Source organism: Oppia nitens, unplaced genomic scaffold (genome assembly GCF_028296485.1).
Source record: "Oppia nitens isolate AA-2021 unplaced genomic scaffold, nextdenovo-longstitch-racon4-pilon3 scaffold1_pilon_pilon_pilon, whole genome shotgun sequence".
In the NCBI taxonomy this organism is placed as follows: Eukaryota; Metazoa; Arthropoda; class Arachnida; order Sarcoptiformes; family Oppiidae; genus Oppia; species Oppia nitens.
The window spans coordinates 9,317,254-9,343,049 of NW_026533199.1; the positions used below are offsets into that span (position 1 = coordinate 9,317,254).

At 21.7% G+C, this 25,796-nt stretch overlaps 5 protein-coding genes and 1 non-coding gene across 6 annotated transcripts in view; 2 read left to right on the top strand and 4 right to left on the bottom strand.

Annotated features, from left to right (window-relative positions):
- Nucleotides 1–6,796: 6,796 nt before the first annotated feature.
- Nucleotides 6,797–7,787, top strand: LOC128952931 (uncharacterized). Its single transcript, XM_054298404.1, has 3 exons — nt 6,797–7,070; nt 7,160–7,300; nt 7,370–7,787. Exons 1-3 carry the CDS (start codon nt 6,983–6,985, stop codon nt 7,666–7,668), a joined length of 528 nt encoding a protein of 175 aa, XP_054154379.1. The 5' UTR covers nt 6,797–6,982; the 3' UTR covers nt 7,669–7,787.
- A 345-nt stretch (nt 7,788–8,132) lies between these two features.
- LOC128952929 (NADH-cytochrome b5 reductase 3-like) lies at nt 8,133–9,686 on the bottom strand. Its single transcript, XM_054298402.1, has 4 exons — nt 9,485–9,686; nt 9,098–9,421; nt 8,472–8,884; nt 8,133–8,404 (listed from the first exon to the last, which is right to left on the bottom strand). The coding sequence occupies exons 1-4, from the start codon at nt 9,491–9,493 to the stop codon at nt 8,245–8,247; spliced, it is 906 nt and encodes a 301-aa protein (XP_054154377.1). The 5' UTR covers nt 9,494–9,686; the 3' UTR covers nt 8,133–8,244.
- A 1,123-nt stretch (nt 9,687–10,809) lies between these two features.
- LOC128952930 (molybdopterin synthase catalytic subunit-like) lies at nt 10,810–11,457 on the top strand. The gene has a single exon (XM_054298403.1). It carries the CDS (start codon nt 10,886–10,888, stop codon nt 11,414–11,416), a length of 531 nt encoding a protein of 176 aa, XP_054154378.1. The 5' UTR covers nt 10,810–10,885; the 3' UTR covers nt 11,417–11,457.
- A 165-nt stretch (nt 11,458–11,622) lies between these two features.
- LOC128953061 (U1 spliceosomal RNA) lies at nt 11,623–11,789 on the bottom strand. Its single transcript, XR_008484454.1, has one exon. It is a non-coding gene; the product is annotated as a U1 spliceosomal RNA (small nuclear RNA).
- An 8,329-nt stretch (nt 11,790–20,118) lies between these two features.
- LOC128952452 (uncharacterized) lies at nt 20,119–21,039 on the bottom strand. The gene is made up of 3 exons (XM_054297854.1): nt 20,959–21,039; nt 20,343–20,857; nt 20,119–20,192 (listed from the first exon to the last, which is right to left on the bottom strand). The coding sequence occupies exons 1-3, from the start codon at nt 21,014–21,016 to the stop codon at nt 20,181–20,183; spliced, it is 585 nt and encodes a 194-aa protein (XP_054153829.1). The 5' UTR covers nt 21,017–21,039; the 3' UTR covers nt 20,119–20,180.
- A 4,020-nt stretch (nt 21,040–25,059) lies between these two features.
- Nucleotides 25,060–25,796, bottom strand: part of LOC128951221 (para-nitrobenzyl esterase-like) — a 30,088-nt gene continuing 29,351 nt past the window's right edge. Inside the window, exon 5 of the mRNA XM_054296470.1 lies at nt 25,060–25,763. Coding sequence (XP_054152445.1) covers nt 25,060–25,763 — 704 coding nt within the window. The remainder of the gene's footprint in view (nt 25,764–25,796) is intronic.

Here is a 25,796-nt window from a genome sequence, read left to right on the forward strand (position 1 = left end):
TATTTTAATATATATATATATATATATATATATATATATATATATAATACTATAGTAGAGTATAATGTGATACATTAAATTTAATGTATATTATATGATACATGTTGACATCTTCATATAATCACTGACTTATATCACTAAAACAGTAATATTTATGTTAATAAAATATAAAATAAATAAAATTTACTCAAATAATATATTCTGTATAAAAAATTCTGGATTCTGTTTTAAATTAAATAAATCTAAAATCTTAAGTATGATAATAAAAATAATTGCAATATAATTCAAATTTTTAATTATAATACAGCTATTTATTTATAAGTTTTAATATTATATATTAAAATCAAAATCATATTATATACAGTAATGTTATATAATTACTACATTATTATATATTTTATATTATATTATAATTATATTTATTTATTATATATATATATTATATATTTTATATTAATGTTTTCATAAAATGCAATTAGAATCCGGACTTCTAGTCTATGCATTACTTGATTAGTTTGAGTGCAAATAAATTATAAGTTATATAATTTTTATATAATAACTTTAATGCTGTATATTTGTGTACATAACAAAAAACAAAAAACACACAATAAATCAAAATATATTTAAAATTAAGATAAAATAAATTACAAAGTAATATGAAAATAAACATTTTTTAAATATACAGTCTAATTAGTATTTTAATATTAAATACATTTTATTTGTTAATATTATAATAAACTAGAAATACTAATTTAAAATAGTAAACTTAATTAAATTTAATTATCAATACCAATATAGAGTTACTTTTGAATTAATTACAACTTGTACTATATATAAGCGATATGTTTTAAACTTAATATTTTTGTAACTAAAGCAGCTATTATAATGAATTGTTAACGAAACTGACAAAATTGATTTTAAGTGTTTATTTTATTGATTTTGTATATTAATAAAAATTTATAAAATGAAATATAAAAATTTTTATTTTTAAAATGTCAAAAATAATAGATTAGAAATATTATAGCTTTTAACTTAATTACTTTACTTTATTTTTTTATTCAACAATTTTTGTTTTTGTTTTTATTAAAAGATATTATGCAATAATTATAAAATATAATAGTTGTTCACCAGTTGTTAAATGATCCATCAAAGTGTCATTTTATAACACTATTTATTTTAATATAAATATTTAATAAAATAATTTGCAAACTACTGTATAATAGTTGTACTGTATAACTGTATAACTACAGATAATTTACTATTTAAAAATACCTAATTTTGTATTATATAAGTATTTGTTAATTACAATAAATATAAATATTAAGTTATTAGTACAGTACTTGTAAGTTGATTATTCAGCGACTATTTAATGTAATGTATTGTATATACTGTATGTACTGTACAATTATTTACAGTGTATATTGTATAGTATGTAAAGTTATATAATACTTGCAAGAATAATATGATAAAATGCAAATTTTGCAAATAAATATATGATGTATTAAGTGTAACAATTAAACACATATTAAATATAATAGGTGTAGTACATTGTATTTAGCAACATAAGCGTTACAAAGTGATAACAATTATGCTAAATATAAATTTATTTATACTTATTTTATTTAATATATTATAGATACAAATAAATGCTTCTTTATAAATTATATACTATAAAAATAATATAATATTTCAATTGATGGTTCAATTTCAATCAATTATTATAAATAAGGTAAAATTATTTTTTTTTATCAAAAATGTTTTGATTTATACAAATTTCTACATAAAATACTTATATTGATACAATTAGTTTATTATACATTTAATTAGTATTTTAAATAAAATTAATAGTTGAAAATGTTTATAAATTATAATCTTAAAATGTTAATAGACTCAATTTTATAATAACTTGTTCGCTTTATACTTATATTTTGATATTTTTTTAATTACAGATTTTAATTAATAAAATGCTAAATAACTTTACGTTTTTATTAAAAATATGTTCAAGGTACATTTGTATTATAATGTCTATTACGACTTGTTTTAAAAACTAAGTAGGGTTTAGGGACTGGTTTTAACAAATAGTTTTATCGTAGACTACGTAATACCAAAACTTTTAGTCTAAAATAGGACTAACCAATAGACTATTGGCAATAGTTATGGCTATAATTGGCTAAAAATGCAACTTTTAGTGTTAGAAATTGTATAGATTATACACTGAATAACATAATTAAAACATAGTAGTAAACAACATTTTTAAAGATGATTAGGAAAAATACCTAATTAATAGTAATTGAGTGGTAATTAATAACATTAATCAACTGAAACTTAAGTATTAATCAACTGAGAAGTTAACAAATAATTTATAGATTCAAAAACTAAATTCTTATTTTTAATAATTGTTTTTTGCATAAAAACTACTTTTACTTAAATTTAACACATTATTAACATGTCTTTAACATTGTATTTAAATTTATATAATTTATTTTATTAGATTAATCTTTTATTTGATTTTATGACAGATAATTATAAATACAGTAAATATGTTAGTTTTTAAAATTAATATTGATAATAATAATTATAATAATAGCAATTATTGTCATTTATTTATTAATAATAACTATTAATATAAAAATTGATTTGATAATATTGTAAATAATTATAAAATACTACACTTTTTATTTAAAATCATAATTACATGGCAACTTATAATGAATATAATTGTATTTTAATCAAATATTTAATTTCAAATCATATAATTAAAAAATTATTATTTTTGTTTTTAATAAAAAATGCTTATTAAATAAGGATTATATACTAAACATTATCATAAATTTATATAATACCATTGTTAGGTTTCTATAGTATACAATTTATATAGTCGTATTAAAAAATTTAAAATTGATTTTTATTAAAAAATAATATTGTAGTTAACTATAAGCTTATTAGAATATACCTGAAGTCATTCAAAATAAGCTCATTTGATAAGTTTATATTTATAGTATCAATTTGATACTATAAAATAATTATAATAACACAAATTATACTTTATTTATATTTTGTTATTTAAAATTTATATTTATTACAATGTATAAAATTATTTAATAAATTTTTAATTTATATATTTTCTTTGATACTTCAAGTAATAAATGCTTTTGTTAATAATATTAAAAGTAACATATTTATTATAACTTATAAATTATAAAAAGTGACAGTAATAGAAAATCAATTAACCACTGGTTAGACTTATAGTGTATATTAAAAATCTATGATAATGTATAAAATTATTATTAAATTACATATATTTGAGATTATAAGCAGAGACACAACTTTCTAATAAAATCCACTTTGATTTTGGAGTGTGAGTTATCAGGATTTTTTTAAAGACAAATTTCAATATATATAAAATCAATCTATAATTTGTATTTACTTATGTTTTTACATAATTTGATAACTCTAACTATGTTTCTCTGTAGCGATATATTGGTTATAGCATTGCGTATATCATTCAATAATAGTGAATACTATATTCTACTGTATATACTATATAAATATAACATTTTTAAATCAATTTTTTAGTCCTATTTTTGGTAGTTTTAAATACTAGAAAGTTATGTCTTTAATTATAAGTTATAAATTATAATAAAACAAGTTTCTTAAATTATTAAAACATGTTTGCAATATAAGTATTTCTATAGTATTGATAACATAAAATATATGATATATTTTTTGAATAATTTTACATGTAGATTTTATTTTATATTAAAATTGATGTCATAGATAATTTAATAGGTTAACAATATTTATTAACAATTTTATATAATCATTGTGCAATTTGATTATAATAAATTATTTTTTATAAAATATTTGACAATTATAAATTCCGATAATTTAAAGTTGCTTAAAGAAAAATATTTAAATAACTTATAATATAAACTTTATTATACAGCACTAAGATATCTCATTGAAATCATTGTTATTTACAACAATTGCATTATTTTCATCCGCTTTATAGTCATTAATACTACTTTGGGTTTCAATATCTTTTGACTGACATCTTCTTCGGCGACGAACACAACATAAAACACATGATATAATGATAATAATTATAATCACAATAAAGATAATCAAAAATAATGGCCAAAAGTGAGGAACTCTGCAAATAAATGAATCTTCTTTATAGTCATCGCACCAAATGTGAAGCATTGGTAACAATTTGTGTGGCATTTTGCGGATCAAATGCAACTGATTTTTGGCACATTGTTGTTCTTCTGCCCTCTTATACCAGCAATCCCTATGAAATCAAGTTTTAAGCAAAAAAAATATTTAATATTATATGAAACTACTACTAACCTAAGCATCCAAATGCCGCAACATTTGACAGCCTTTCCTAAAGTCGAGTTCTCGGCAAACAAATCGTACACTTTATCTGCCAATTGTCTAACATTACGATTGCATTGTATAAAATCTTCTTTAAAAGTAGACAAACATTTTATCATATCATTGTATTCTTCGAGTTCATGCAAACCAAATTCACTGATATCGGCACCGATTTGTGTATAAAATAATAGCATAGAAATTGAAAATATTACAATAAAACAGTTATATAAAAACATTTGTTTCACAACTAACTAACTTTTTTACATTTCAATGAAAATTAAAGTACTTTTAAGAGGAAAACTTTTTTCAATACATTTTTTCATTCACAATATTGTGTGATAACATTATAGTTATTACTTAAAAAAAGAGTACATAAACTCAATAAACATTTAAATTGTTGTTTGACTAACTTTTTTTAGTTGGGTTTACTTTTACAAAAAAAAACTATAAAATAAAAATATTTATATTATTAATACTTATAATTTATTATTGTTGTTGATATTATAGTTCTCGTATACAATATTTCTATATAACATTATTGTGACCGAACTTCTCTGATCACAAAACTATAAAAATAAACTGAAAAATCTTTCAGAGTTTACGGTAATTGAAATGAAAAACTATAAATAAATTCATCGCTGAGTTCATCTCAGAGGTCTCTTTCAATTTTCAACACAAAAATTCCTTATATATAAAATATTTATTTATTTTATAATAACTAACTTTTTTTGTCTAAATATTTTGTTTACATAATAATAATAAATAATGTTCAGCAGTAACTTATAAATGATTCAAAACTGTTGAAAAATTGCTATTTTTGGAAAATTTAATTGTTAAACAATACAACAACTTTAAGCAACATTGGCAACATTGTTGCATAAATTTATGCAAAACCAGCTATCGATTTATTTTATGACTAAATATAGATATCATTAAAAAACACAAACGGTTGTTAAAGTAAAGCATTTAATTTTATATAATTGAAAAATATTAATTTACATCATTTTTGTAGATCTGTTTGAAAGATAATCAGAGATGTACTCAACTTTCTACTCATTAACTAACAGAGAGTATATATTTTTGTGCCAAAAATATTATGCTAACATATAGTATATAATTGAACCGTTCGTTAGTTCATTAGTTAAAGCATATATTATATGAGAAATGTTTGGTTTATTTAACTAAACGTATTTTTCGACAAATATTTATCTTATAGTGGGTTTTTATAAGAGCCAGTCATATAAAATAAATGTGTTATCGGTAAATATATTTGATGTTAAAAATATATGATGTAAAATATGTTATCGATTTGTTAAAATCAAAATTTCATATTAAAACTTAATGTATAAATCACTACACCTTCAAAAAATACTATATTAATATATATATACTTTTCTGTATCGTAAATCAAAATATTAATAAATTAATTAAAAATTATATTTTTTACAATATTTAGTGTATATACTGTATATATATATATATACACCGGTATTTTATAACTTAAAATGAAAAAACTGAAATATAAATTATAAAATTCATGTACAATATATAGTTATCTACATATGAATGTCAAATATAATTTAATCATTAAATTTTAAATGAATAAAAATCAATTTATATAATATATTAAAATAATAAAAGTTTAATATAAATTTTTTGGTTAAAACAGTTAACTAAACTAATGATAATATGAACGAAAGGCCATCATTTTGCTGATACCACTGATTAGCGTTGGTCACACCACATTTGCACTGATTTTTTTTAAAATTTTAGATACTAGTGCTGTAAGAGATACGTAAGATAGGCATGTGTTTAGGGGGACATATGTTATAGTGTTATAGTTTCTAAACTTTTTTATTACTGAATTCATATAATACTGCATTTTAACCAACATATTAAAAAACATTAGACATTTAACAATTTGTAGCAATTTAAACAAATTACATTCATATGTGAATTCAGTATTACTAAATCAGTACTAAAAAAGTTCACTAACTATAACATATGTCACATCAATCCCTGTTGACCTCGAGTATCGCTTACAGCACTGGTATCTGTGCTTATGTGGTGACCTACGCTTATCAGTGATATAAGGGAAACGATGGCCTATCAGACACATTATCACTAGTTTCGTGATTTACAAATGTTTAAAACCAAAAAATAAAACTTATTGTAAATTTTATTAAAATTGTGAAAAAACTCAAATATTAAAATTACTTTTACATAAATTACTATTCAAATATATACTGTTTAAATTTATTACTATACAGTATTAAACTACATACTAAACTAAAATCTATTAATTGATATTTTTATCTTTAATCTAGTGTGACATAAGTGCTGTTATAATATCATATATTAGACTTTTATACAATATATTAGCCATACTTTATGTAATACAAACGGTTACCTGTAATTCAATCTTTATAAACAAAATGATACGATAGGCGTGGCTGACATACCTGTGCCTTGAAAACAAAACTTACCAGTGTCTGTTTATTTATATCAATACTTTTTGCCAATATTATGGCTAAAAATATTTTTGAAAGTTGATAATTATCATTACAAATCATTAATATATAATATAGCAATTAATAAGCCAAAGATGATCCAAACATACAATATATACAAGAATTGCAATAATCATATAATTTTCATATTTGTCACAATATTTAGTGTATTTGTAACAAATGGTAAATTGTTTTCATTATTTGTTTTCATAAAATTACTATTAATTAATTTATATTCCCATTTAATATAAACAATTGGACCGTTTGGACAGTTCGGTGCAATCTATGGTGTTATTCGTGTGTATCCAGTGAGCCGGGTTGTACCCTAAATAAGGTTGACTGGTTGATACACTCGGCCATCAGTTGTCCCCGAAGTGATGACAAATGTGTAAAAATTATTGATCAAAAAGGATGTATGTTATCATTGAAGTCAACAATTAATCTGCATTTCATAATAATAAATAAATATTTTTTATATTTAGCCGATTTGTTGGTCACCAGAGATTGTCTATCAAATATCATTCCCTACAGACGTGACATACCGGCCGACCGTTTTGAGGGCTGCCGACCGGCGGCCACTCAGCCAAAACTGGCCGTATTTGTAGAGAATTCGGTCGACCAGTTGGACCTCAAAAAGGACTACTTCGATAAAACCACTTATTGTTTTTGCGAGTTTGACGAGTGGTGTAATCACAGTACTAGATGTCAAGCATCGGGTTTGCTTCTGGTACTAACCATAGCCTTAGTCAGTGCTTTTATATCACTAAAGATTGTTACTTAAATGACACACACATACAAATAAATCTCATAAATAAATCTCACAATATTTTGTTGTAATTATATAAAGTTTTTATTATATTATTAATTGATATGCATTTATACACTTTTTTATTGTAATTACGGTAACTATATAATAATTTTATATTTGCTAACAATTTATACAAAATATAATTTGTTTTTTAAAATAACTATTTTTTTATAGTACATTACATTCACAAATAATTGAATAAATTGTTTCACTTCAATCAACTATTGAAGTCTAAATTTGAAATATTTAGTTTATTTTATACTAATATTTTATATCCAAAACACTAAAATGCAAATCAAAATATAAAAAAATAATAAACATAACAAAAAACTGCAATTTTAAATGTATTTGAAAATTTAAACTCTAATTAATAAAACAAATTTTAATAAAAAATTATTAATAAACAATTTTATCAAATTTTAAGTTTAGATTTACCGATAAATAAAATTTGTCTAAAAAAATATATCGGTATTTGATTTATCAAATACAATATAAGAGTATGTAATTAATAGTTGTGATAATCACAACTACCGGCAATTGTTAACTTATTTAGTAAACAAATCTTCTATTTGGGGAATGACCTAATTTGTCGAGATTGGGAATACAGGCAAAGTTGATCATTGGCGGCGGTCCACACATTAGGATACACGCGTCTTCACCGGGAGTCGGCAAATGGTCGCTAATCATCTCTGAGCTGACAAAACCGGCACTATTTTTAAGATCAAACAATCAATTAGTTTAGACTATTGAAAATCATTGATAATAATATATCAGACCTGTATTTCCAATTATCTTTAGGTCTGTCAACAGTATACCAAAGATGAAAACGATCGGTGTGTTCGTCGGCCACTTCTTCCAGTTCTTTGCGCAACAAAATATCGTCTTCAGTCTGATTGGCATAAATAAGCCATAAATTGGTTTTGTCGCTCTGATCTTTGAACACTTGTCGAACCAATTGAAGACATGGAGTAATACCGGTCCCGCCGGCAATCATTCCGATTCTTTTGAAGTCCTGAAGCACTGGCGGCTTCTTTTTGTCCGGTTTTATGGCCAACTTTCCTCTGCCTTTGTACTCAAGTAAACCATTGGGTCCACGGATTTGAATTTTATCGCCAATCTTCATGCGCTCCATATATTGAGACATTTTGCCGCCTTCGGGGAACTTCGGGTGAGAGTTGGCGAAGTAAACCTAACAATTAAATTATGAATTTGATATTAATCTTCAATTATCAACAAAATAACTCACAATCAGAAACGCGGAAATTAAAAAAATTAAAGATAAATCAAGACTTAAATTAGGCATAAATGATAGCATAGATTATATAAATAGTAATAAGTCTTCAAAATAAAAGCAAAACATTTTTATATCACTAATAAGTATATTATATGAGAAACGACTAACTTTGACCACTAAATCAATGTAACCCTTGTCGTCATCGCTGGAAACCGGTGTATACGGTCTGATAACCAATTGATTGTTGACCTGAGCCGACAAATAGATGTGTTGTCCGACTGGCAGTCCGAGTACGTGTTCATCGGTTGGTAGACCAAACCGAAAGCGTCGGGTGTCGTGTGAGATGTCCTCCCTTTCAATCAATGGCACCCAATATTTTTCTTCAGGATTTATCAATAGTTTGGGCGCCGACTTCTTCGACAATAGTTTATAGACAATGAATAGTGTGGTCCCAGTGATGGCCAACACAGACACCACTACTGGACTGTTGTTCTGTTATACCATATATTCAATCATTAAATTATCAAACAATCAAATGGTTCACAAAATACTTACAAAATCCATGGATTTGTTTATTTGTTTGTATTTCTTTCAATCAATTATTTACAGTAATAAATATAAATATTACGTTAATAATAGTCAATAAATAAATAATTTAATTAATTAATAAAAATTCATTAAATATCAATCATTTGAAAACACGTTTCCTATAAATTGTTTAATTATTTTTAGGTTAATATCAAATAATTAATAACTAAAACATTAGAGACATTCAGTTAAATAATAATAATTGTGTTATTAATATACGATTACATTAATAATGTACTGTATTTGACGTTCAAAATTATACACAAACTAGTGTTTCATTCAATGTATTAGAAATTACATACTTTTACACAATTTACACAAACTGTGTGATCATTTGAATTGATCAAGGATAATTTACTGTAATTATTAACCCAGTTTATCAATTAAATACTAACTAATATTATTTTTTCAATTATATAAAAAATGTCATTTAAAGTGTTATCCATACAACACTATGTAATGTATTAGTATTATTGTATTATTTACAGTACATTTACATGGCTTTCAATGCCATCGATTAGTATTAATATTTGAATTTTAGTTTTAAATAAATATCTAATTATTTGTCTAAACTTTATTGCATTTATAAGCTATTTAGTACTATTTGTATAATTTTATAACAAATCATTTAATTACTAATAAAAATTTTCATTTGGTTGCTATAAACTATAAAACATTAAAAAAGGATATAAAATTTTATTTTTAAATTTTGTTGTGTTTAAAAAATTACTACTAATAATAATATTGAAAAAAAATAATATCTAATTTCATAAAATATTATTCACGAATAATATTTTTCTAATACCAGGAAATAAATTAAATTATTTTTTTAAATATCTAAAATAATTTAAATATTACCGTAAATTATATTATTTTTTTAATAAAATACTTTAAATATAATTTATAAATAAATAAAAATTTCATATAAATATTTTCTTAAAGATATATATATTTAAAATAATGGTAAATTTATCCTTCAAATACAGTATATTTGTATTTAAAAAACATTTGAATGACTTTTAAAAAAACATTAATAGATGATTGACAATAAAAAATACAAAAATAAATATCGTATATAAATGTAAACACAATTTTTAAGAAAAAATATCATTTAATAAAATTAAAAAACAAATTTATAATTACAACTATATTATAATTTATAATCAATAATGAGTTCAAAGTTTAGTGATAAATGTTATGTCAAACAATTATTTGGTTTCAATCATCACTTCAATGACAATATTAATAGCAAACAAAATATCATTAAAATAATAATAATATTGAATAACACGTGTATTGTTGTAGAAAATCATTGAATTAAATGTTTGTTTACATTATTTCTTAGCATTTGTGGTCACAATAGATGTAATGTCGGATCACGAGATCGTAACCGATAAATATGTGGTCAAACTCGTCGAAACCGATATAGATGTTAACCAAGTGTTGGCCACTGTGTCCGACCCGACGTGTGGAGCCATTTCACTATTTTTAGGACAAACACGACGTACCGAATCGGACGACCAAACGGACCGACGAGTAGAAAGTCTTGTCTACGAAGCGTATCATTCAATGGCACTCAAAGAAATGCAAGCAATAGTTGAACGACATATCGGCAAACATGAGGTCAATGCCGTACACAAGTGTGTTGTTGTCCACCGATTGGGTCAGGTTTTGGTTGGCCAGACATCCATAGCAATCGCCTGTTCGTCACCGCATCGCACACACGGACACCAACTGGTTATGGATGTACTCAATGATATCAAACGGTCGGTTCCCATCTGGAAGCGCATCGATTATTACGAGGACAGCGATCACAACAGTCATCGACAACAACAACAAACTACTACTTCTTATGGCGAATGGAGTCATAAAAGTGAAGCCTTTTGGCTAAATAAGTGACAAAAACTGTTAAAAAAAGACATTACAAACAAAATTGTAAATTTCAATGAAAAACAAAACAATATTTTTGTAATCAAAATTAAAACCATGTTTTATATGATTCAACTAATTGTAATAAATATACTAATTATTATCATTGAATGTATAATTAAAATGTATTTATTTTTTTTAAATGTGAGTCTATTTTTTGATTTAATAAAAATAAAAGGGGGTAAAAGCGCGAACGCTCCCCCCGCTACCAAAAATTACACGCCCCATCTGTTCCGTTTTGGAATAGTGGCGGGATTCATCATGACCCAATAGTGCAATGGGTCCGACTCGACCCGGGACCGCCACCTTGTTGATCATGGCTGATCCGGCGCCAGGTAAGTATGCTTTTTAATATACACCAACACCTATGCCCTCATATACAACCTATTGTGTTATAACAGTTGCTATACTATAGTTTAAGCAATTTTTATTATAATAATCATAAGTTGTTTAAAGTTATACAATAATTATTGTTTATAATCTAATTTTATTATTAATGTTTTATATATATATATTAATTAAAATTGTTTTGAATGATACAAATTAATTAAATTGTTATATATATTAATAGTTAATAGTTTTCATACAATAGTATAATACAGTCTACTATTATACTGTACATACAGATATGCAATATTTGTTGCTTATAACTGTTGTTTATTGATATACTATGTCTACAACTTGCTAACAGCAACTGTAACTGCAACTGTAAAATTTCCAATCTATACATATTCAATATATACATGAAATTTGATATCATATTTGTTGTAATGTTCTAAACACTAGTATAGATGTAAAGTCAGTTATAATATGATAATTAAAATGTTTAATCAATAGCAAGCAATTGATATAACAATTATTTTTTGTATCTTATTAACCAATTTAACAAATTAGTCATTTAAATGTATAATATGCATAAAAATGTTTAATAGCTAATTATTGTATATTAACAATTTATATGACAAAATTGTTTATTTTAGTATTAAAGTATTAATAATTTTTCTAAAAAATAATTATGTTCACATATGTCAATTAATAAACTATATTGATAATATTGCATATTATTAATAAATACTACAATTTTAATGTTAACGAAAACAATATTGATTTAAAATACATGTTATTGTAAATCAAAATAATTTTTCTTTTATTCTCATTCATCTCAAAGAGTATGCATTTTAAAACTTACATAACATTAGCATTACTCGTATATTATAATAGTTCACAAAAAACAATTTTTACCGTTTCTTGTGTTATGTTTAGTAATACTTTATGTAAATCAAGGATTAGAAGTGTATGTATAGTACTGTATGTATGTGTGTGTGTGTGTGTGTGTGTGTGTGTGTGTGTGTGTGTGTGTGTGTGTCACTACTAAAACAAAAATACAAATACATAAAAACTTATATAAATTATAGTAAAATGTTTTATTTTTTTGTGAGACATATTGTATAATGTATTGTACCATATATTATATGTAAGATATGGTTTACACCGACACATGAGTTCCACCTGCGAGACATATAATACATACAAATCAACTAAATATATATATTTGAAGACAATATGAGATGCTTTTAGCATACATTTATCGTATTTTATACTTTGCTTACAATCTTCTCACTACATATAACAAGATCGAGATGTTTATATAAATTTTAATGATTCAAACATTATATTTTTTGGCTAAAAATGAAATAATTTATAAACATTTTTATTGTTATGTTTAACTGAATTTTTGATTTAGTAATAAAAAGTGTTTTTAATAAAATTTTATTTATAATGTTTTTATTAATAAAATTATTATTATAAATTATACTTTATTAAATCTTTTAAATAAAATATTTAAATAAATATTATGATATAAAATCATAAACTGAATCTATAGAACAATTTGCCAATGATTTAAATATTTAATTTTAAAGTATTTAAAATTTTAATTACTTTGACTACTAAATAATTAATGACTTTCTGATTTAAAACAATGATATTACTAACCATTTGAATGATTTATGTATTTTACAAAATGTGTGACACATTGTCAATGGTCTTTGCTCTGTATTATTAGTGTCGACTTAATATCTCTGATATTTAATATTATATATTAGTTTTAAAAGACATTTTTAAATAATATAATATTATTTGCTTTTTCTTCTGACTCACAAGGGATGGCATACGAGATATTGTTTTGAGATAAGATGACAACAAAAATGCACAACTTTTATATGTTATGTTATCATTTAGGCATTAATTTTCATACATTAAAAATTTATTGATTTAACAACAAAAAAGCTTCTGTAAAATGTAAATCGATTTCGTTGATGATAAACAACATTATTGTATAGTTTTGGTAAATGACAGCTAACTTTGACAATAATAACAACAACACATATTATATTATATATAAGTTTATAAATTTTTTTATACAGTATTCTAAAAAATTCAAAATTGATATTATATTCAATCAATTGTATTGGAGACTAAAATTTCATAACAATAAGGCATTTAAATCGATTGACTTTAAAGAAAATATAGTTTTTAACTACTAAACAAAAACTTTTAATATAATATAATAATTTAAATTTGAGATTTTCAAAACAGTATAATATGTTTGTATGCTTTTTATTATACAGTGTATAATTTAATGTCAGTAACAAAAATCGTTTTTATGTTATTAATATCTTAAAAGATAGAGTTTGTAATCATTGAATTGTGAAGAATACTACTATTGAATTCCAATGATATATATCAAAAAAATTGAGATAAGATTTTTTCATTTATTTGTTTGTTTGTTGTCTATTATTATTATTATTATTATTATTATTATTATTATTATTATTATTATTATTATTATTATTATTATTATTATTATTATTATTATTATTATTATTATTATTATTATTATTATTATTATTATTATTATTATTATTGTGTATATACCGGTACTATAGTATGGCAAGAATTTTATTGTTAAACGACGATAGACTATACAGTTATGGTAAAAATCTATTTGTATTGAAAGCCATTTGTTTTATTAGATTTTTTTCTCAGTTTATGTACACAATATATAAATAGTATTTTCTATTTACTAAATAGATATTATATATACTGTATATAGTATTCTAAAAGATACTGTAAATAGATTTCTATATTTTATAATACAGTGTTCTGTATATACTGTGTATATATTTAGCATAAAACTGATGTATAAAATGACTAGAATTGTAGTTTTCTGTTTTTTTTTATCAAAAAATGTTTGTTTCTCCTAATTTAAAAGCAAATTATGTTTTTATAATGTATTCAAATTAATCCCAAGATCTGTGAGCACACTATTATATTAAATGTGTTTTGCATATCATCCCAACCCCTCACTCCTCACTCATTATAATGAGTGATAATAATAATGAATTGTAAGCACTGGTAGTGCTATTATTTAAAGTGTTGCTTAAGTTTTTTATATACTTTATTACATAAATTTGAAGAACTGATTGCTATTCAAAAGCAGATGTTTACCAAAAGTCTATTATTATGTGTTTTTTGATTATAATTGATGACATCTTCTTATAATTTTGTATATCAAATATTGTCTACTTTTAGTGTTTTCTAAAAATGGATTTTTATATTTGAAAAGTTTTCTTAATATCATAATTCAATTTAAATCTTTTAATACAAAAATATGTTTTAATATCAATTTCAAGTATCATTAGTTACTGTATTTTTGCAATTTAAAAATTATTGTATAATATTTTAGTTAATTTGGCTAAACATTTTAAATGATAACTTATTAATACATAAAAATTTGTTAATTAATAAACTAAGATATGATATGATTTAAATTAACAAATAAGTTAAATAAAATTATATGAGTTGTGCCAGTTTAAATAAATTTGATTACTTATATTTATACATTATATCATGTATTATATAAGACAATAAATTATTACATTTTTTTATAATGTATGAGAAAAATATTAAAATGATATATAGTAGAGTTGTTTTAACCTTAACGTGTAATTTCTTAAAAATATTTTATTTGAAAATTTAAAATATTGCTTAAATATAAAATATTATACAAAACGCAACGCATTTATGCAAGAAATATATAATTTTGTATTACATATTGCAACATATAATTTGCTTTTTGAAAAATATACATTTATTTATAAAATATTAATTTAAAAAAGCTTATATGATTTTATTTTATACATTTTAAAATATTATTATAATAAATTGAATGAGTAATATTTATTACATTTTGTAGTAATATTATTACAAACTAAATTTAGGATTAATATTAATAATTTATTTATTATAATTTATTTCTGAATAATAATATTTATAATTGTTAATTTTAGTTTATCTATGATAAAGATTTTGTAAATTCAAATATTTAAAGTTTTAATACGTATTAAATTGTAATTTTTTAATTTTTAAAAGTTTTTAATATAAAGTTAATTGATATAAAATTAAAATTTTGTATAATACAAATTGTATTTATATTTCCAAATTGTAATTAAACTTAAATAATATCTAACTTAATTAGCTTATAATTATAATAAATAATAAATTATAATAGTATTGAATGATTTCCACATTTCAATGTATCATAGCGTATGAATTCATACTATATATTATAATGTTTGTAATAAAGGCATTTATCTAAGTATTATTTTTTCTAATAATTAAATTAATTTACTAAATATTAAAAGTGTTGCAATTTAAAATATAATAATTACAATTAATATATAAAATATATGTCAGATATATAGACATTTAAGTTAACATTATTTTTATGATTATTATTAATTCAATATTTTAAATAAATTATATTAACATTTCTATGAATTTAAGTTATATTAAGTTAACAATTGATATTTCAATTTAGCTATAATTTTAGAAATAGTTTTAAATATCTGTACTAAACTTTGAACACAAATATGCCGATACTTTTATCCCACTATTTCTAATTGTATGTCAAATACACCGACAGTATATCCATAAATATACTGTATATTAAYTTTTATTATATCTATTTTTGTTTATAACAATTTACAATTAAATACATTTACAAAACTTATAATGCAAACACACATACATACATATATCAATACAATACAAAATCAAACAATAAATAATAATTTAGGTCAAACTGACCCCACTATATGTTAACCAATTGACTACTATTTTTGTATATAAATGAGAGGACAACTAGTTATCGGTACCTCTCGTATAACTCCAGATATTGTGTATCACATATACTGTACACACATTATACTGTATTTTGTTTTTAAAAGTTTTTACTAAATAAAATAAATGTTTTTTAATTCAAATAAGTTTTAATAAATTAATGATAACTATTCAAAATAAATAAACTACAGTCTAATCTGACATATATTTTATAACTTTGATATTAAATACTGTATTATATGCTTGAATATTGTTATTATTATTGTTTATTCAAATATAAGAATTATAAATATTAATAATACTGTATAAGTAATGTTATACATTAGATAACATAAAAATATATGTACTAGAATTTTTTATATGTATAATAAATTATATTTAACATTATACTGGTAATTTTTTATAGGATAAACAAATTTTATGATCCTCATAATTTTGTTACTATTTATAATATTTTAGACAATAGTAGGTATACTTTATTTACAAAAATAAAGTAAAAACTATTGTAAATAAAAGATAAATGTTAGACAAACTTATAAACATTACATAACATTTTTAAAGTCTTGTCTTTACTTAATTTAATGTAAAAATATAAATAAGAAATATGTATCTATTCTTTACTATAATATGAATTCATTATTAAATACTACTGTATATACCACTATATTTATGTGAATTATATCTATTTATGACAAATACAGTATTTTAGTTTTTTATGATTAATTTTAGATACTATAAAAGAAAAAATGTTTTTATAAATATATAGTAATAATTTTTAAGTACAGTAATAAAAATTACTATTTTTTGTATCTTTAATACAGTTACGGATTTTTTAAAAGAATGAATAAAACAAAATATATTTATTTTTTGGCTTACAATCAAAATAATGGTTTTATTTAATAAGTAGTGAGTGAGTGATTCAGTAAGAGAGAGGATCAATGTTTATAAGCTAAGCTAATAATATATTGATTTGAAATTTGTTAGTTAGCTATGAAATGAATAAAATACGAGATTTTTCTTTGACTATGTTTATCATGGATTTGACAAAACTGTTTGTGAGAAAACAAAAACATTGTAAACGATAGTTATTTGCTTTTAGTTATATAATTTATGAATTAAATGAATCGATACAATAGAGTAGAGCTTATAAATAGGTTGATTTTGACGACCGATTTTTAGGGACTCTTTTGTTGAAATGTTGTGATAGATAGACATCAAAAGGCTTTAATCCGTTTGATTTATTGCCTAATTTTTTTTCTTTGAGAACTTAAACAATTGTAGTGCAAAGTATTGTTTGCATTTAACTAACGGCCAATAAATATATGGGAAAGTGATTGATGAACCACTTGATGATGTAAACGCCAAGTTGTGAAGTCCAGCGATGCATTGAACCAGTTATATGGCCACTACTCATCTCCAGAGGTATCGAAACAATAAATAAAAATCTCTCCGATTTAGTTTGAATGACCCTTTCATACAATCCATACAAACAACTTTGTGTGCCTTACGTTAGGTTACATTGATTTTGAGACAAAAAAAATTTCAACAAAAAACTGCTTTTTAATGTTTTTACTATTATTTTTATACTTCAAGTTTAGCATTCAATAGTTGTCAGTCTAAGTCAACAATAAATACTTATATTATATTGTACTTTGAGTTTCTAATTTTATTTTATTTTTGGTATAAATTCACAAACATATATAAGACTATATACATAAAAAATTTTGACTAAAATTTGTCATTTAATAAATATATAAAATAAAAAAATATGTCTAATTATAATTGGACAATTAAAATCATAATATAGATATTATAAAATAATAAAAAAAAATATTTAAAAATATTGTTTACTCATTTACTTACATAAAAAACAACTTTTTCAGTTTTTTTATAAATCTAAATAATTTTTTTTATTAGCATAACTGATAATTAACTAAATAGTCATTGATTTATTGGTTAAATTAAGTTTGTTATTATTAACTTAAATTCAACTCACGTTATGTAAAAAATAAACTTTTTTTGCAAAATCGATTTAATATCAATATTATGGCTCACAATATGATTAGAAAGAGATGTGACATATAAATAGTGTGTTAAATGATAGGTTCGCTATAACCCTAACATATGGTTCGTGACCTGTAAGGCAATGCCAACACATTAAGGTTTAGCCAAACGATACAAAATACTAGTCTTTAATAATCTTATCACAAGTAGTTTGAACACCACTTTTAAATGTGGAAAAAATCAATGACCGCATAGTTTTAAACTCAATAATCAATAGAGAATTTTATCTATTAATAGATTTATACAATTGTGTGTTTAAGTCCTTTGGTTGCACTGGAAGTAAGTAATTCAATGTAATGACTGATTTTTTAAAGGCATATAATAATGCCTTAACTGTATATAATAAACGAAAGTTAAACTTATTCATTGCCTCCATTTAGTGGCAAAAAATGAGAAAATATTTGACATATTATGTAATGCTATCATATTTTTTGGTCCGTTATTTCTCTAGAGGATGCAATTTGATGTATCGGTCAAATATGTACTAAAAGTTAATGCCATCACTACCTATGTAGACAACTGCTCATCACTTGGCCAGTAATGCTATTATCTCAACAACAAAATAAACTAAAATAACTGACAACAAAATTCAGATATTTTTTATGTCGTAATTTCTAATGGCAGGAAAAGCGGATAAAATATTTATATATATATATACAGTATATATATACTGAATATAATTGTCTTATATTTAGTAGACTGACCAATGATACAGATGAATGCTATAATGATAACAATTTTTATAAAATAATCTCACAACATAATTTTTTGAAAACAAAATTTTGTAAATATATTTAAGTATAATATTTTGAATAAAAAAAAATATTTATTACTTTAGAGTAAATAAATAGAGTTTTATTAAAAATTAATTCATAATATATAATATATAAACTTATAATTATATAAAACATATTAAATATTTATAGAATTAATATGACTTAATATAATTAAATACTTCTTATTTAATTTAATTAAATCTATATAATTAAATATTTAGACAAATTTTTTGTAATCAAGATTTCTATTCAATAAATAAATTTAATCAGTTTTGATATAATCTTTTTCATGTTAATTATAAAATGTCATATTTAATTATCTAAATAATCTAAATTTATTAATATTTATATAATATTATAGCAATATTATAATTGAGATATACCATATTATATTATAATAAAATTATTTATTTTTAAAAGGCAATCAAACTTAATATAAAAAATAATATTTACAATACAAACAAATACGATATTTCTTACAAAATAATAAATTACAAAATTAATATTCACTATTACTATATTTTTATTAAAAATAAATTTACATAAATTTTAAATGTATAGAAAATATTAATTTATTTTAATAAAGATAATAATTGTTATTAGTATAGTTGTTATTAAGAGACTATTATTAATAATATAATTACCGGTACCAAAAAATAAATTAAAAAATCACTATTAATTTTATCACATTAATATAATTCATTATATTATTAGTCGTTTTTCTGTAATAATTAAAAAATTAAAAAACTATTAATTAATATAATTTATAAACAATTTTTATGCATAACAATACAAAACATAATATACAGTAGAAAATAATATACAAAACAATTATTATAAGCGACAGAAAACATAAAAGCATTATTAAAAACCTGTAATTGTTTGGTAATTGGTTTGCAAATGTGCTTTAATGTTGTGTTAAAGTATCTCAAATCAATGGTTTGCATCAACAGTTCATTGGCCACCACTTTGGCCAAAGTATCCCTCAATTGAAGACATTCATCACTCGCCCGAAGCTCTTTGGTTTGGTTTGAGTATTGAATTAATTTTGTATTAAGTTTGTCGATAACAGGTCTGACTTCATGTTTAAGATCAACAGTGGGTCCATCGGGTCTGTGGCCAACTTGTTTCCAATCGTGATGTAAATTCAATTGAAGACTAACACTGGCATCTATTTGGTCGCGAAAAAATTGTTTGACCCACGAGTTGTCCAAATCATACTTCTCTTTTGACAGTTTGATCATTGATTCAATTACCTGATCCTCTCTTTTCTTATCTTTAATCGGTAACTTTGTGTCCCATTTAGCGATCGCCACTTTATGACCAATTATTAATCTCTGGCCAACACTTTGTATCAATTGTTTAAATTCACACACTTTTGTAAAGTCTTGTAAAATTACATTATATAATAATAATAATTAATTATTTGATTAATACCAATATATTATACAATATATTGAATTACATGAATATTTTAACATTACTTACTAAAGCATTGGGAGGTTTCAGAACTTGTATTTGACTTATCTATACATGTATTACACATTGAATTAATATCTTCTAACGCTTTTGCATTAATAATGAAAATTATATAAATATAGATAAATATAAAATTAAAAAACATTATTAATTATTATTAATAATTTTTATTATATTAAAGTAATAATTTATAAATGTATTTATTTTAACAAATACAGGTAAATATCGAAATTAAATAGCAATAATAAAAACATTTTTATCATAATTAACTACTGTATTATGACTCAGCAATATGTTTGCTAAACCTGTGTAAATTTACGACATTATATCTATTAGTAATTTACAATAATTTCATTTATTTATTATTTAATATTAGATTAAATATATTAAATAAATCATTGATACATAATATCCTTTGTATGAGAAAAATAGATTAATCTTTTGACTGACGTATTGACGTCTATTATATTTGATATGTAATACAGTATTTGGTATATTTAGTATTAATATTTTATTACTTATTATTATTATTAATAATTTATGATAACAATTATTTTAATCAATTTAATAATTAATACAATATTAGCAATAAATTATGTCAATTATTTATATTTTAAAAAATAAATTAATGCATACTTTATATATAATGAGTATATTAATAAATAATTTAATATACAATATAACTATTTTTAAAATAATAATTATTTTTATTTTTGATATTTATTTTAAAATATACAAAGTTTATTTAATTATATTATATTAAATGATTTATAATTATAGTTATAATATTATATAAAAAGCAATTTATTTGTTAAATTGCTGAAACAATATAAATAAAAACAAAACATTTAATACATTAGATTATGTAAATGTCACAACATTTGTAAATTTTAATATATTAATACTTTTTCAAATCTTACTGTAAATAAACGCTTAACATTTTAAGCTTAACTATAATTATTTCATAATATTTTAATTTTAAATTATAATGAAAAGTTGAAATATTATTTATTTGATAAAACTGTTTGATATAATAAAAAGATGATAAACTTTTAAAAACAGGAAAGAAAATACAATTTTTATTTAACAACTGACATCCTATTTGCAAATTTAATATAAAAATTATAATTTAAATAAAAATGTTGTTTTATATGCTAAAAAAGTATATAAACAAATAGACATATAGTTTAAAAATAATGTTTTACCATAAATTTGATATAATATTTTCATTTCATATAACTATCTGTATATATAAATAATGATAACAAAGTTGTAAACATCATACATATGTTAGTACAGTATATTGAATATAAATATTTTTCAAAAATAAAATATTAAAAATGAAATTTTTCATAAGGTTTTTAGATATATTGAAAATTTAAATTTTCATGACATAACTTGTAAAATGACCATGGATATTAATATAAATGTTTATTTATTGAAAAAATAGTATTTAAAAGTACAGTATTTATTGCATATATAGGCTAAGTATAAAATATTATCAATGTAAAATAGATAAAGGTTTATATAATTGGTAATAAAATTACTATTAATATACAATTTTATTATATTTAATCTAAAATATAATGTCAAAAACATTTTTTTGCAGTGCTGGTCATCTCATTAAATTCAAGACAATAGTGAAAGTGAATATATGATATATTTTTATCGATATATTGTATTTTTTGGACTATGGATTGCATTATAATAAAACTATAGAATATTCTATGAAACTATGAAACAAAAAATTATTGATTTTCTGTCAAATTATGTATTTGTCTGTATATTTGCGACCTATCTTTAATCTTATGTTATGATCTTCAGGGGGTCATAGAGGGTATATCATCAAAATGTTTGCAATAATGTCATAAAGTTAATTGAATTTTATAATATAAATATATAATGTATTTGGTTAATTAAAACAAGTTATACCTTGTATTATTAACTAAATATACAATAATTATAAGATAAATATAAAAATTATTTGTTTAAATTTTTAAGATTAAGCTAAAAATCTTGAATAAATTTAGTCTAAAATATTTAATAGTATTAATATTCGTTTAGCAATTAACAATATCAATATAGTTTATTATGATTTCTATGTCATACGATGGTTAAATGTTTAATACTTGTTTAATAAATTATAAAGTTATTTAACATTTTATATAATGTTTAAATTTAATTTTTAAAAAATTCTTGTGTTTGTAAATTTATTTTTAATATCAAACAAAAAGGCGACTTTTTATTAAAAATGTATTGTTTGGTTACCCCTGATATACAGTATATTGTTATTGTCAAACAGCACTAAATGAAAAATCTGTCGCAAACTTTTATTTTGCAAAAAATGTAAAACTTTTTTGTTCTTTTATTTTTGATATTAAAAAGTATTTTTATTTTTGATATAATATTTTATTTTGTTATTTATTGACCTCAAAATTGTTTCGACAAATACTACATTTTTAAAATTAAAATAAAGAATTTAATACTAAATTTATTAGAATTAGAATTTATAAATGAAAATACAAAATATATTTTATTTATATTATATTTTTGCTTATATTTTTCATAAAATAATTATAAGTTTTAACATTAAAGTGCATGACTAATTACTTATTAATTAGATTTAAATATATTGTATTAGACTTTATATTTTTGTATTTATTATTTATATTATTACAGTATCTTGATTTGTTAATAAAGTAAAAATTTAAGATATTATTATTATTATTATTATTATTATTATTATTCATTTCAAAATTTTTTATTGAAAATATAAATATAATAACATTTCCATAATTTTAAAACTCACTCACAATTTAATTCAATAGATAATACTGGTATTATTATTAACATTAGATAATAATACAATTTTATTATAATATATATATTTTACAATTTCGTGAATGTATTATATATGTGTTTATATGTATTTAGTGTGTATGTAATATAATATTTAAAAAAATATGTACTTTTTTGTCTTTTATTTTATGAAAAGTGAGAACTTATTGAATAAATGGAAATAACATTATTGTTCTTATCATTCAATTATTAGACGTTTTGTAATAAGTTTTTTTGTTGCACTTATTTATAGTACAGTATATATCGTACATTCAGTCATAGAGTACAGTATATATGGTTTAATGAGAAAAGCATTGATTAACTCAAACCGTATTCTACGCCATATGTGTTCTCCAAATGAGTTTTATGTGACTTAATCTCACTTTCATTGTGTTTAACATTTCTTTTCTATTAATTTCTATTATATTTTGTATAATATATTAGTGTATGTGATATCATATTATTATTATTATTATTAGTTTGAGTCTATCCAACAATTTATATATTGATATAATTTATACGTTATTCTAAAAAAATGTAATTCAAGTAATCTATTGATTTTGTTTTTTATTATATCTCAAAATTCTTGTAAATTTTTATAAATTGCATTCACTATAAATATGATATTTAAATAAATGTAGATATTATAAATTTAATACTATACATATTAACTGCATATTTAAGTATATAAATAGATATCATAATAATTTTGAAGTAATTTATATATTTTTTATTAATTTACAAAAGTTTATAATTACATATCAAGTTTTAAGTTATATTCAAATTATAATCTAAAAATGTTTATATATATATAATTATTATAATTTATTTGTCTATAAGAAAAAAGAAAATAAGCAAAAATTAAATCATATTTACATAATTTATAAAACAATATAATATATAAACATAATTTTCATTAAAATATTTTTGTACAATAATGTATAAATATATATTTCATTTCTAAACTCGATATATAGTAAATATTAAATACAATATTTATTTATATCTCAAAAATTTATATCTATGTTTACTTTTATGTACAATAAAATTTAATTTATTATTTACATACATATTGAAACATAAAATAAATATACACTAAAATAAATTAAAAACTTTTCCAGATTATGAATTATAGAATATTCTGTTAATTCAATGATATATAAAATTTATTATTTAATAGAAAAATGATAAATATTTATATAAACAGATAACAAATAGGATTAAATAATGTGTGTGTATTTATATGTGTCTGTAGTCAATGTTATGATGTATTTAACTAATCCACGCGTATTTAGTTAATCCTTGATTGTCCCAAAACTCACACCTATCACTGATAACATAATTGTCAACAATAATTGTCTCGTTTAAGCCAATGATAGCCATTTGATGTGGAAATGATTGATCCCATTTGGATGGCAACGATATGGATACCTGATTGGGATGACAATCAGGTTTGCCATCCCTAACAAAATTAAAGACAATTTCACGAATCTGTTCTGCAAATTGTTTATCAAAATCGGATGGCTTTTTGATAAACCAATCAATAGTACCGAAAAATGCGATCAAATCCCAAAAATGAAATGAATTGTTTGATTTGATATCAAATAATTTAATTGGTTGGGATGGTCGAGATGTTACCAGATATCTAAAGATTGGTGACACTAATAGTGAGGACAGATTGGCGGCAATCAAATTAACGGGACATATCTGCCTCAAGTCAGTCACCATAGTTAGGTATTGTAGTGCAGGTGTCATCATTGGTGAGGGAGGATAGTGTTGTAGTGCTAATTGTGTGAGTCGGGGACCAAATGAATCCAGTGAAGTGGTCACGTATTTATTATAGTCATTCCACGTCCACTTTAACAGCTCCCTGGGTCCGGGCCAGTACTCAATGCTCTGAGCTGTAGAGCCTATTAATATGGGTATATCGACTGATGTGTCCGCTGGAAATGGTATCGGAGCCGTCACTAATTCATCTATATTTTATTTAAAAGTAAATATAAAATTTG

Coding starts and splice junctions, on each gene's coding strand:
- LOC128952931 (XM_054298404.1), top strand. CDS start 6,983: ATGATCCAAACATACAATATATACAAGAATTGCAATAATCATATAATT. Junction 7,071..7,159: donor TAGTGTATTTGTAACAAATG/GTAAATTGTTTT, acceptor CCGTTTGGACAG/TTCGGTGCAATCTATGGTGT. Junction 7,301..7,369: donor AATTATTGATCAAAAAGGAT/GTATGTTATCAT, acceptor TTTTATATTTAG/CCGATTTGTTGGTCACCAGA.
- LOC128952929 (XM_054298402.1), bottom strand. Junction 8,885..9,097: donor ACATTGATTTAGTGGTCAAA/GTTAGTCGTTTC, acceptor TTTAATTGTTAG/GTTTACTTCGCCAACTCTCA. Junction 8,405..8,471: donor AAAGATAATTGGAAATACAG/GTCTGATATATT, acceptor TCTTAAAAATAG/TGCCGGTTTTGTCAGCTCAG.
- LOC128952930 (XM_054298403.1), top strand. CDS start 10,886: ATGTCGGATCACGAGATCGTAACCGATAAATATGTGGTCAAACTCGTC.
- LOC128952452 (XM_054297854.1), bottom strand. CDS start 21,016: ATGTGTAATACATGTATAGATAAGTCAAATACAAGTTCTGAAACCTCC. Junction 20,858..20,958: donor TGAAACCTCCCAATGCTTTA/GTAAGTAATGTT, acceptor TAATTTTACAAG/ACTTTACAAAAGTGTGTGAA.